Genomic DNA, 14,461 nt, shown 5'->3' on the forward strand with positions numbered 1-14,461 from the left:
GAGTCTAGTTTCTGTTCTCCAGATACAACAAGCCGTTTCATACTTCTCTGCTAAGCTATGTGCTAATTCCTGTAACTGACCCAAATGGTTGTTCCACCATTCCAGATGGTGAAATGTCACAGGAGTGTCAAAGCTAGGGCAAAACTTTGTCTCTATTGAGTTTTCCTTGACTTCTATGTGGGATTAATTTCTCTTTTATTTGCATCTATGGGAATTTATGTTTGTCTCTATAACAAAATATATTATACAATAATGAAATTAGTTGTGTTATTGTCTGTCTATACCACCAAAATCTAAAGACCTTGAGGGTACAGGGTCTATATATGTTTCTGTTATAGTTTCTAGTACACAGTCTTTGTTTAGTGTGCAAAGGTAATGAATGAATGAATGAAGGAAAGAAGGAAATCCATGCCTCTCTACTGGAGGAACACTGAGTGGCAACACAGAAATATTTACGCAGAAGTTACCAAGGAAACTCATAAAAGTCACTTTGGATAGTTCTTGTGATCAAAAGATTGAAGATTCCTCTAATCACCATGATAACTTATCTTGACTTAACTTACTATGGTTTAACCAATTTTGATTATTTTTTTCTTGGTCACCAAAAATTATTACATTTCTATTTGACTCCATAATTATTATTTACTGGTAAAAGTCAATGAAACAACTGGGCACATCTTGTCTTTAGCTACTTCACTAATGTGATATTTCACCTGTGACTATTTCAAAGCATCATTAAGAGTACATTGCAAGTGGTCAAGTCACTGTGGGTTTACAGCATCTACACTGAGTGTATACCAGCTAATATAAACCATGTCTCATAACAATGAAGGCACTCACGATGCTTTTTCATCCAGGAAACACAGATAATGAAAGAAATAATGAAAAATGGACCAGTTCAAGGTAAGCTTGGATGAAATATGGATTTCTGTTATTCATTTCTTTAATAAACAACATTACTGTGAGCTCATGTTAAAGTACTTTAACAAAAGACAAGACCTTTTACTTGGTAGTTCTCTTAAGAGTTCAACAGTACTAAAGTCAGTGTAGCTATGGGAGTTTTTTTCATCTAATTATATCATTAGCTGACATTTCATTTTAAGAAGATAGATTCATTTATGAATTGGACTGTTAAATATTAATGACACATTGATGGAAAGATCCTAAGTGTCTTCAAAGTGATCATGCACCAAAGAACAGTCAAACTTGAAATACCAAGAGATTAATTTGCAAAGAAGCTCATTTTGATCATATGTAAGAAAAGAACAGAATGGTAGATATTTATCTTTTTTTAAAATTGGTTAGGTAAGAAATTGAAAAACTTTAGGAATAATAGTGGAAACAAATTACATACATTCCTGTTTCTATTAGCTTAAAAGAAATCAAGCCAGGCATGATAGCACATGCCTGTAATACCAGCACTTGGGAGGCTGAGGAAAGAGGATCATTGTGAGTTAGAGGCCAGCCTTGGCTACATAATGAGTTCAAGGCTAGCCTGGACTACATAGAAAGACCCTATCGAGAGAGAGAGAGAGAGAGAGAGAGAGAGAGAGGAGAAATCAGTTCAAGTAAGCCAGTATGATTTTTCTGTTTTACAAAGGGCTTTTGAATTTGGCCAATTTTGTAAATGTGTTATTAGGAGTAAAATAGTAAATCATACAGTTACACAGTGAATTGCTGTACATTGATGTTAAGTTTAAGATATCATATCCTCTAGCAATTTCTTTCATTTAGTATTGAATTTTATCTTGCACAAATAACATGGGTAAGGATAAATTCACAGAACGTATTCCCTCTGTGAACATTGCCTGAAAGAACAAACCCCCTGAGGCATAAAATGGGAATTCAGGTTGTGAACTTGGAGAGGCTCTTAAATATTATCCATTAAGTAGAGTACACAATTATCTAAAATTAATCTGAAATGTTTGATATATAGTTAAAAACATTATTGGCCAGTTTTCTTTCTTTCTTAAGGCTGACCTAATTAGAATTAGGATGGAATTTATAATAATTGTATTGAGATAAATCATCTACTTCCTTGGAAGCCAAAGCTTATATTAAACATGTCTTGAATTTAATTTTTAAAATCCAGGATCCTTACACAAAATCTGAAATAAGTGAGAAGCTTTCATGCTCTGTACAGCTGTGTAATTCATTGACTATTATACATGGGGAATTTATGTCTACTTTCATTGTGTGCCCCGTTAAGCAGGACTTGTTTGACAAGGGACATTTGAACTAAAGCCTAAACTCAAAGCCTAACTTTGGCATCTGTCACTTCAAAGAATTTGGTAATTTACTCAACTCCTCTGAATCCTTAAATCATTGTGCTACTGTTTCTGTCTCCTTACCCTCTTTTTAATCAAAGAAAATTTAAATCATAATTATTTAAAGTTGAGAATACCTTAGGCATACTTTATGGTCATATACATAAATGTTCACATATTTCACATGATTAAAAAATGAACAGAAAAAATTTCAAAGCAATAAAAGAAAAAATGGAAATTATTCAACACCCATTTAGCAAAGCTTTGTTGATAACCTACTTCCTGCCAGCCTGAGCCAGGGCCAGGACAGAGCCACAGAGAGGCCACTGCCTGCTTGCTGTCTGTGTGCAAGTTCTGATTCTGTGTGATAGGCGGCTGCAGCCTTCCAAGAATGAAGTCGCATTGCAGTAGCTTAGATGGTTATATGCTTATTATTTTATGTTCGACAATCTAGTTTGGTCTCAGGAGCTGAAGAGGAAGGTCATCTCATCTTTTAGTTGGCAGTGTTTTTGGCAATGAAGAATATATTTTATTCGTGGTCCTTAGAAAAGAGCTGAATCATACAAGTTTAAAGATTCAGTGGTTCTAAAGAAAGAAAAATCATTGGCCATATCGGTATATTTTTATGAATGGATAGAATGCTGTTTACTTTTTTCTGTAGATGGAACATGATTGTCGGTGTTTCATTGCCTGGCCTAACATACAGCATTTCCCTTGTCTCAGTACAAAAGATGTCAAAAGAATAGAACACTCAATAAATAACACTGTGCATTCTTCCAAAATCTGTGGAATTAAAAATAATCATAGGTAATGGAAAGAGAATAAAAGAGATCTGCATAGCATGTAGTTGTATAAATTCTTAAAATCCTTTGGGAGGATGTTTTAGAGTAGATAAAGGCTTAACCTCTTTTAAGACTATTTGAACAACAGCAGAAAAGACATGGAACATTAAACATGAAATAAATGGAATATTAAAAAGTTATATTTGACTTTCAAGTATGAGCTTTTAGGATCTATTGAATGCTAGTGACCTTAGTTCCTGTTTTATTTCAAAGGCAGGTCGAATTAAGATAGAGAAGCATTGCTCATAGTTATCAAGATTCCCAATTGAAAAGTCTCAGTTCATGCCTTCCAGAAGAGAAGTTTAAAGTCCTTACCCAGAGTTTCCCAAGTGCTTCCATAAAGCAACACACAACACAGAAAAGAAGTAATCTGGGCGAGGGACAAAAGAGAGCTTTACGGAGTACAAACTCAACTTTCAAAGAACACAACACTGGATTTGTTCCCCAGGTGGGAGGTGAAGTCCTGTCAGCAGTGTATTCTTTTGCCAGGGGTTGTTTTTTGTATTCAAACTCAGTTAGGAAAGGTTTGCATTTCCTTGTAAGGTTTAAGGACAATTTCTGCAAGCCTTAGTGGCAGGGTCACCTTTCTCTGCTGGTTTACTTGAGGTTTTAAAAGGCTTGTGGTGAAGCACAAGGTTAGGGATGAATGTTCATCACTCACCAACTGTAGTGGGCCTTGGCTGCCAGGGCCAACATGCCTTCGTGATGAAGCCTACAGGTACATTTATGTTATATAATATATTATATTATATTATATAATAGTCCAAGCAGCTAAAGTTCTTTGTGTAAAACAATAGGAAAATGTCATAACTAATTAAATGAAGTAAGAAAACAAACTAGGCTAAATTATGTAATCCTGTCTTAGATTCAATTCCTTGCAATTTCCCTGTCCAGTGTTCTGGAAGATTTCTGGAGGCTTTTAAAGATGAATTTTTAAAAACTGTACTATTTGTCCCGTGGGGTTTTATTTTAGCCATAATGCAAGTCCATGAAGATTTCTTCTATTACAAGACAGGAATATATAGACATGTTACCAGCACAATTGAAGATTCAGAAAAATATCAAAAGCTTCGGACCCATGCAGTCAAACTTACTGGGTAAGGCAATTTCTTAAACTTCGTTATTTGAAAGAATTTGCTTCATGTTTGGAAAATGAAACTGAAAATAAGACTAGATAATGCATTTAGATATATGAATTCTCCTTTGTCTGAGAGATTCTGATACAAGTTACAAATTATTTAAATCTTACCACTATTTTTGTCATTATTTTAGAGCCCAGTGAAGGCTAACTCAATATTTCAGGAAAGATGATCGTTTCCTGCTTCTCACTTACTTGTGAATATGAGCATAAGAATTTGTTCTAAAGGCAAAAGAAATATGTTATTGGACTAAATTGTACATATGGCATAGTCAAGGGTAAGGTGCAAATCCATACCATGTTCTACCTGGGCAAAAGGTCTTAAATGAAATTGCATATGTTGCACTGGGGCAGGAATAGAGGGTGAGGTTCACCTTTCATTCTATGAAAGTCATAGAGAAGGTGAGAATTGTAGGAATTGCATTGATCAAACTTGGAAGTAAAATAGACTCATCTATGCAAGGGCAAGAAAGAAGTTCATAATTCTGAGAATGATTGTGTGTTAAGAGTAAATAGTTTCACAAATAGGTCCTACCCAGGAAAACAGTATGACTGTGAACTCACTTTGCCCAGCAAATACCTGCTCAGTCTTATTTTGACTGAGCCTGGTTGGTGAGCTCTTTCTCAGTCTCAATCAAGTTCAAATGGGATGTTACAGAAAAGTTCTGCTTTTCTTTCCATTCAAACCTTTGCTGTCCTGATCTTGCTCTTATATACAGCCGAGAGCTTCATTCTGTTGAGCTGACATGAACAATCATCACCATCTCCTTACTCATCTCAGAAAACTCAGCGAATCAATTCTGAAGTATGTAGACAACTATTTTATGAGAGGCCTTTTTCATTATCATCTCTCCTTTATTTTAAATACCTTAACATTAGACTTTCAAAATCATCACATCTTTGAATCTAAGACACCACTAATTCTATGAGTTGTCTTGATTCAGGGAATCAGAAATTCAAAAATATGGTGTACCATGAAGGATATATGTAAACATCCTACAAGAAAAAATGACAGGAAAAAGAATAATATAATTTCACCATCTAGAGATAATGTCTGTTGAAATTTTGGTATATTTTATGTATCTCTTAGATATATAGCAATAGAGAAAGAAAAAGAAAGGATTTTATAGGAAAATAATATGCTAAAGTACTGAAAATTTTATGAGAAGGGAACTTTGGTAATAGAAATATATAAATATGCCAGTCTATCAACTGGCATATTTTTTTTAAAACACTGAATATTTTCTTTCTTACTTTAATTCTTTTGTTTTTCATAGTTTTTCTTACTTAACATCATTGTATTTTACAGACCTATGATAGCTTCCTATTGCTTTTCTTTTTTAGGTTATTTGGGACAATGTGCTTGCCTTAAAATAGATATATGCTTACCATTAAAAAAAAGATAGTTAAAAAATCATCCCAAATCATACTCTTAGAAATCATTGTTAACTTAACAGTTGGTAAAACATGTGTTGATTTTGTGTTGACGAAAAGTTAGAGAGAGAGAATAAAATGGAAAATATAGGCTATGACATTTTAAAATACTACGTTCAGGTTAACTTTACTTGAATAAAATGAAATATAATAAAATGTTATGGAAATTGATTATTGTTGATTCTTCATTATGTTATTTCTTAAAAGAACACTTTTTACACACATGTTAAAAGAAACTGGAATAATAATCTATTTTAAAGTTGTATTTTAAAATCTATTGATTTGTTGTCAGCAGATAATTTATTACTATTATACTTCTTCCAACCCTTCCATCAAACATCTAACATTTGTTAGTTATATTATACTATCATTTCTACAGATCAAGGGATTTTAAAAAATCTTCATTCTACTCTGAAACCATAATTCAGCAGCTGTTTATATTTTATTGCATATTTGTATAGAATTTGATAAGTATCTTTTGATGATGGCTCTCCTATCTTTTAATTTAATTTGCAGTAATTATTTGATCAGATGAGCTTTTTTCCAACAAAACTTTTAAAGCAAAAAGCACTCATAAGGATTGAGTTACTTAGGTTCTTGTATGTTTGCAAAAGAGATTCTTGTTTTTATATTGAGGAATAACCTAGTTGGTATAAAATCATGGGACTGTAGAACCATTGGAACATTGCTGATGTTGCTTCAGGTTTCCAGTATTGAGTCTTCCTGCAGAAAATTTTCTGGACAATCTGATGTTTTGTCCCTTTCCAGTGACGTGAACTTTTTCTACTTAAATACTCATACTTTTTAAATCCTTGAATTTAACATATTCACTTTTTAATCATGCCTACTGTGTATATGCTGGATTTTCTCTCTTTTCCATAATCTTTTATAATAGTATTTATATTGTAGTTCTCAGCATTCTCATGTATATAATTTCTCTACTCTGATCCACCTAGTCCCAGACTTTTATTGTATTTGGCATTCATTCTGCAAATGGCTGTTATCTCTGAAATGTTTTTAAATTCTTTCTCTTCCTTTGTATTTGGTTGTCTTATAAAATATTTTTTGAGTTATATTTAGGTAATTCATGCATATAATTTGCGTCTGTATCTGAATTATTCAGTTTGCTTGAATAATTCCATTTGAGCTATATATTCTTCATTTGACTTTCTTGTATTCTTTGTAGAAATTTAGTCTCAAATCTATGCATTTCAACTATCTGAGTAGCTCTTCTAATTTTCCAGTTCACACCTTTCACCATTCTGAGCCCAGCAGTTCTTGCCATGAGTTATTCCATTCAATCAGACCACTACTTAACTATCACTCTTGTTGCTCATCTACCCTTCTTTAGGTAAAATATCATGGCACATCTTCATAATCACTCAGTCACATATGCCCTGGATTTGTTTGTCCCTTGCTTGATATCATATTAGCTTGGCAAAACTTCAATTTCAGTTAAATTCCAATCATTCTCGATAATGTAAAATTGGAAGAAAAGGTCCAAAGGGGTAGGGGTAGTGGGAGGGGCAGGGGAAAGGAAAGAAGGGAAAGGAAAAATGATGAGAAATGGAAAAAATGGAAACGAAGTCTTTGTAAATAGGGAAGGGTGGAGGGCGTGAAGGGAGGGCTAGGAATAGGGAAAAAATAAGAACCAAGATGCATTATGTAAAGGTACAATTCCCAATGAGAAATGTAATTGTGTTGTATACCTACAATGTACCAATAAAAGAATTTAATACAAAAAAAATTCAAATCATTCTGTTTTGTATTTGCAAATCTGCATCCGAACAAAGTTGCAACTTTTCTGTTCTCACTGGAATTTACAATGACAAATTTAAAGTAGAGGTCTAATACTACCAGGTAATCATGTTCTGAGTTCTTGTTCTGTTTTTTCTCTCACTTTTCAAGTGATTATCTCAAAACCTGTCCCCTTTCCTTGAATTCCCAGTATTTCCCTCCTCTGGCTCTTAGAACCTTGTGTTCCACTTCACTGAAAAGACTGAAGGAATCAGAAAACTCCCTGGTATCACAGTGCTACCTATCAGCATACACTTCCTCATAATCTTTCTTTCATCTCTTATGTAAGTGGACCATTCACATCCTTTCTAATTTCCTTCTTTTATATTGTTCACCCAGTCCCTCTCAACTATTCAAGAATGCACAGAAGCAATTTTCCATTTTTTCTTCTCGGTAATTTTAAAATTTCTTTTACTAATGTTTTTACTCCTCAGTTTGAATGAAATTAAAAAAGAAGGAAAAAGAGAGAAAGAGAGGAGAGAGAGAAAGGAGAGAGAGAGAGAGAGAGGAAAAGAAAAAAGAAAGTACTTTTCTCTTGATTCCTTTTCTTCCATACCTCCTCAGCCTTCTCTTCTTTCAGCAAACTACTTGCAAGGTTTGCCTGTATGCTCTTAACTGCTCCCATTAAAATCACAGCAATCCTTTGGTTATTACTGCCTTGCTCTTCCTATACATATTTATTTCAAGATTGTTAGTAGCCTTCCCCTTATTAAAACCATTGGTCACATTCCAGACCCTCCCATTCCCTGTAGCTGGTTTTCCCTTACTGGCTGCAGCTTTGCTGTGTCCTTTGCCAATCTGTTTGTTTGCTGCAGGACTGGGGATCGCACCCAGGGCTTCTTGCATACTGGACATATACTGTGCTCTACCCCTGAGGTGCATCCTAGGTCAGTGTCCCAATCTGACCTTTATCTCCTGATCCTCCTTATTCAGCTTTCTCAGCCTCCCACAAAGCTGCTATTGCATGCTCTATGCCAAGAACTATTTGTTTTTGTCCCCTGTTCTTATTCCTGTACTACTACATTTCTCAGCAATGAAGGCCTCCAGTCTCAAGTCTTGGTCCTCCTCTCCTCTTGTTATCACTCGTTTTTCTGGTAAGCTCAATTGCCTCTGAACTCATCTTGGTTTAAACACTATATAAAAGCTGGCACCAATTTGGATTATATTTCTAGATGACTTTTCTCCTGAACTCCAGATTCATGTATTCTGTGGTCTCCTTAACATCTCTACTCGGATACTCCTTACTAGGAAGGTAGGTGCTTCAAATCCATTGCTTTCAAAACTGAACTCCAGGTCTTCTCCTTCATCCTTGTGCACAACACTATTTTTTCCATCTTAGCTGATGGTAACTCCATCCTTCCACATGCTCTTCATGAAAAGCTTAGATTTATCCTTTATTCCTTTCCCCGCAACTCAGTTTTGATGTGTCACAAACTCTGTGGGCTCTCCAAACTCATGTCCTGAAGACAACACTTTTCACTGAACCACCACTGCCCTTCCCCATTAGCTTGTACCCCAATGACTGAAGTTGTTTCTCATAGGTCTTCCTGTGTTCACCTTTGCCCCTGAAAGTCTATTTTTAACATAGAAACCAAGGTTTTCATTTTAGATCATTAGTCAGATCCTGTTACTCCTTTACTTAGACTCCTACAATAATTTCCATGTCCATTAGAGTAAAAGTTAGGGTTCTTGCCATGACCTGTATGATCTAAGAACTCTGCTTGCTACTCTTCCTCCATTAACTTTCTGACCTCAACTGTGCTTCCCTGCCCTAATTCTCCCTGCTTTATTGGTCCTTCACAGTGTCCACGATACATGCCTGAGGGTTGTCTCTTCAGCCTAAAATGCTCTTTGACTAGATTCCTGTTCCTCAGTTTCTGTGCCTCTGTCTAGTCTTTGCTCAGATCTGACATTCTTATTATGACTTGTGCAAGTAGGGCTCTTTTTAATTGGCCACTTGCCCTCTTCACCAGCAAGCTCAGTTTTGTCCTTACCCACTCTACTTTCCTGATTTTTCATATAGTTTTTATTTTATAACATGCCATATAATTTAACTAGGTTTTTATGTTGATCGTATATTATTTATCTCCAGTTCAAGAATGAAGCTCCATGAGAGCAAGGTCTTTGTACTCTGCGTTGATTTTTGCCAAACCAATGAATACAGTGCTAATCCATAATACACTTAATGCCTCTTCTATTCAACATATGAACAATTTTTAGCTGATATTCTATGCTAGTTCTTCTCTGTCATCACTCATCTTTAAATGGAACTACTATTTGTTAAAAAATAGAGTAGATTGTAGTATTCTGGAAGGCTGATCTGGGAGACTGAGCCTCATCAACTTAGCAAGATAATAAAATGTAAAAATAAAAATGCACTAAGGATGTAGCTTAGTGTAGAGGTACTGGGTTCAATTCCCAGTAACAACACATAACATATGCAACATGGAATGAGAGGGAGGGAGAGAGAGAGAGAGAGAGAGAGAGAGAGAGAGAGAGAGAGAGAGGGATTGAAGAGAGAAGTTGGAGACCGCTGAGGTACTCCTGAGCTTTGATTCAAGTTTGTAAATGTTGAACTTAGTCTCAGTGGATCTCCCTTCTTTTTGTCCTGGAAGACTACCTGGGCTACTAGCTCAGAAAGCTTAGTGGGACTTACAATATCCCTTGCAGGTATCTGCTGCCTTGTGCTATTCTTTACTTTCCTTTTTTTCTTCACCCTGCTTTCTCTTTCAGCTGCTACACAGGGAGGGCTGGCCCAGCTGCCTGCACAATGGTTATCCGATGGGAACCATGGGACAGACAGGGCATCTGATTGCCAGTCTACAAAAGATCCTCACTATGAAGCTTCTGAGAGATGTTTCTGGGGTGTCTTGCACGCTCCTGAGTGCACACAGTCAGGTCCAGAGGTGGAGGTGGAGTGGAGGGCTGTGGTGCATGCTTTCTCTCAGCAGCCATTCCTGCTTTCCACAGCATGCAGTGGGTTTTTCTACTGTTCCTCAAAGTTACTTTTTGCTATTACCTGCTTGATCCTCTAATGATACTACTGAGGTCCGTGTGACTTTTCAGAGAGGTAAATGAAGCAAAACTGCCTCCACACTGTGTCACTGTAGCTGGGAATTCTTTTCTTTCATATGAGTCGTGAGATTTCATTCTTCTAAGTTTCTGCATATGTTTCAATTATCAGTGTTTTTCTGCAGAGGCGTCATTGATCTAGAGAAATTTCCCCAGTGCACATTAAGTGATAGATATAATTTTTCCAATCACTATCAGATCTCAGAAAATGCTGATGTTGACGTGGTGCTTCACTTGATTTATTAGGACGGATCCTTTGTCACCTCTACTCACTCTTCAGTCATGCTGGCCACATTTCTCTCACTCTGCTCCTCTACTCATTCGTTCTACAGTGGAGCAGGATGGACAGGTGTTTACATTTATCACTCTGCCATTGTATGTGCATCTCATATTCATGCAGTCTTTGTAGTAGTGCACTCACTGTTATAAACTCCTGGACAGTTGGGGCCTTCATAAATTTACCTCAGGCATGTGACAATTAGTGAAGCTAATTTTGCTAACCAAATTGCACTGAGAGGATATATGGTTTTTTTCCCCAAATATTTTAGTCACCTGGGCATTGTTAAGTGCTGTGGAGCAGTAGATTTTAATTCTTTTCTACATTTTTAATTCCTTATCTGGTAATTGCTACATTCAGGAAATCAATGCATCAGTGAGTTAGAGAGCAATCAAATAACTCAAGAAAGTTAATGTTCCTCATCAAAGAGCTTAATATACTTCTGTGAAATACCTAACAAATTTATCTCAACAAATTGTTTGCTGCCCTTTCTGAGGAAGACAAAGCTCTTCAATTTAACTTACTTGAACAAATGAATTTGAGTTTCTATTAAGTGCCCAGCACTGAGAAACACAGGAAGAATACATAGTCTCACTCTTAGCACTTCAGAAAGTGAGTCAGACTCATTGACAATTGCTTCTAGCATGAGGGATTAAAGGCTACATATTCTCACACATATAAAGGACAGGATAGTGGCAGGTGAATATTAACTTACAAAACATTTATTCCTAATAGTCTTATTTCACCCCTGCCTCTTCTTTTTCTAAAACCTGTGTCTATGCTATGATGGATGCTATAGAGATGAACACATTTGGTTGAAGAAAAAGTATCGTATATTTTGAAACATGGCATTATTTTATAATAATTAGGAGAAAATGTAAAATTAAGAAGCTTCTTTGATTGTAAGATGGATTCCAATTTTATAGATGTTAAAATATGGAAACAAGTGTGTCTTACAAACAGCAGAATATGATTTTGAGATTTTCACCTGGCTTGTGCACTCAGTGCTGTGACCTATTCTGCATCTCTAAGCCCATCATAGTGTGTCCTGTGTTCCTGTCCCTCAAGTCTATGAGCTTCTTCAATACTTGGTCTCAAGTTGATAATGTATTACATGAATACCTTTTGTTTTGCATATAATTCTCAAGGATTACTGTTAGCCTTCAAATTAGTAAATTCAGCAGTCAGAATTTTAAGAAACCTTGGAAGTTTTGGGGAGAAACTGACTTTTCTTAATTTTATTATTCTTAATCATGGAGCAGAATTGCATTGAAGATATAGTCTACATGTCTCCAGAAGAGAATAATAAAATAATTTTAAGACATATTTTTGGCATGTTAAATAATTTTTGGCATGTTAAATAATTTTTGGAGTTCCATTTATTCATCAAGTAACTTATTCATTATTTACTGAGTAGCCGTATGTGTCAAATATTGTTTTAGGTGTTGGGGATATATCTATGAATAAAATAGACAAAGATCCTCACCCTCTTAAAACTGATATTCTACTAATTAATGTATAAATTAATGTATAAATTAAATAAAATATAATTTTATTTTTCTAACAGTCTTAGACTCTAACAGTTTAGTGTCACAGATTTGACACTAAACTTTGTGTGTCTGGGGTAAAAAGTATCAAGTATCAAGGACTTTTTTTGTTTTTTATTTATAAATATTGTGTTGTTACTCAGAGAAAGAAAGACAAATTATTGTTAGATGAAGGCTGGAAGGAAAATAAACATTAAAACTCATCAAAGAAGGAGAGATTAAAGGATAATAAAGCCATTTTCCAAGAGGACTGTGAATAGCAATTTAATAATTTTTTTAAATGAATTGAACATCCCAAGCACACCAAAAATGCTGCTGCAAAATGGTAGAAATTGAGCATATTTCTGCAAAATGATGGAAACTGAGCATATTTCCAATAATTATTGTTAAAAATCTGGTCTGAGTGAAAGATCAAACATGAGTCAGAAATTTCTGTAAACTTAGGTGCATTGTATGACTTAAAATTGGGCTTAAATAGAATGATTTTAAAATCTCTCCTTTCTATATATTCACAGATATTAAAAATAATTTTTGGTGTTCTTGTTACTGTGCTTAGTACTAAAAAATAATTCTTGGTGTTCTTAGTACTGTGGTTAGTACTAACAATAATTCTTGGTATTCTTGGTACTGTGCTTATTACTAGGCATGACGAACAAAATCTAAAACAGCCCTTGTTCTCATAGTTGTATACAAAAGCACATAAAAATGTGAAATTCTGAGATATTTTGTAACGGCCAGTTAGAACGTGCTAAGAGGGCATATGAGAAACTTGATCTAGTTTTGAGGATCTGAGAAATGTTCCTGTGGAAATGAAGTGTAAGCTGAGATTTATGCTGTGTATAGAAACGCTGCTCCACAGGTAGCAGATTATGTAAAAGCCCTAAAGTTAGAAGAATGTGGAATATTTTACAAACACAAAGATTATGTTTGCTTAATTGCACAAGGGAAGGAGTTATGGGCCATTTTATAGATTTTAGTCAAGTATGTTAAGCATTTAGTTAAGGATCTAATGAGGAAAAGGGAAATGTTAAAGTTTTCTAATTAGTAAAGTAGGAACATTTGTGTTTGTATTTTTAAAAAGTTGGTCTGACTATAAAAAGTGTAATATAAAAAAGCAAAATTTGGTGCTCTAAATAAAATATAACAGTCTAGACTTGGTAAGATGGTGGAAGAGTTGGGAAGGCATAAGTAGATCAAGACATATTAAGAAGGAAAGCAAGCAGACATGTTGTGGAGATGTGATGGAGTCTGAGGAATGAATTGATTCATTCATGACTCCTACTAGAGTTATGGATTCATCAATTGCATGGGGAGTGGTGATATTCATACAGTAAGATTGGAAAGGCACTCACTGCTGGCTCCATGATTTGGGAATATGTTTGAGACTTGAAAATACAAATGAGTGCTAGAGAGGTAGCTCAGTGGGAGAGAGCTTGCCCAGTGTGCATGTGGCCCTGGTTTTGCTCCCCAGTACCCTCTACCGAACACAGCTGAATGGCAGGGCAGGTGGGTAGATGTCAGAGGAGAGATGGAGGTTGAAGACGGATGGAACTGAACAGAATAAAAAGAAGTGAAAAACTGATATTAAGCAATAGAAAAACCTATAATTAGGAATGAGGTAGAAAAAAAGGAGTTGAGAGAAATAAGGTAAGACTGGCCAGCAAGGTTAAAAAAAATGAGTCTAGCTAGCGTGAGATTCTTGGATATCTGGAACACTGAAAGAGGATGTGAGGGATTGGTGTTATGGGACTATGTATGACAATTCTACTGCATCGGGACAGAAGGTGAGCTAGATGAAAATACACTTATGGTAGTGCTCTGCTGAGGAAAATTCCTATCAGATTGCCTCCTTTATCCCTAGGAAGTAAAAGGTTAGGTTATCTGTAGAAGGAAAAGGTTGTATGAAGAATGTATTGCCAGAAATTTGGAGAAAATAGAGATGGTTTACAGTGACCATCTAGATATTTAGGAAAAGGAGGAGCCCAGAGGAACCCAAAGAGATTGCCATGCACCAGGAATGGTGCTATTCTATCCTCTTTTGTGTGCTTTCTGCAATTGTGGCAAACAGAAAGGGGTCATTTTTTTCT

The 14,461-nt window shown here is 35.5% G+C and overlaps 1 protein-coding gene across 2 annotated transcripts in view; it reads left to right on the forward strand.

Moving 5' to 3' along the window:
• Positions 1-14,461, forward strand: part of Tinag (tubulointerstitial nephritis antigen) — a 108,109-nt gene that overhangs the window by 42,226 nt on the left and 51,422 nt on the right. The window contains exons 8-9 of one of the 2 annotated variants that reach the window (XM_004868825.3): positions 858-903; positions 4,083-4,206. The exons of the other annotated variant lie outside the window; for it this stretch is intronic. Of the exons in view, the coding sequence (XP_004868882.2) occupies positions 858-903; positions 4,083-4,206 (170 nt within the window). The remainder of the gene's footprint in view (positions 1-857; positions 904-4,082; positions 4,207-14,461) is intronic. 2 annotated transcript variants of the gene reach the window in all.

This window comes from Heterocephalus glaber, unplaced genomic scaffold (genome assembly GCF_053883595.1).
Source record: "Heterocephalus glaber isolate CG9 unplaced genomic scaffold, H.glaber_assembly_v1.0 deba00001610, whole genome shotgun sequence".
NCBI lineage: Eukaryota > Metazoa > Chordata > Mammalia > Rodentia > Bathyergidae > Heterocephalus > Heterocephalus glaber.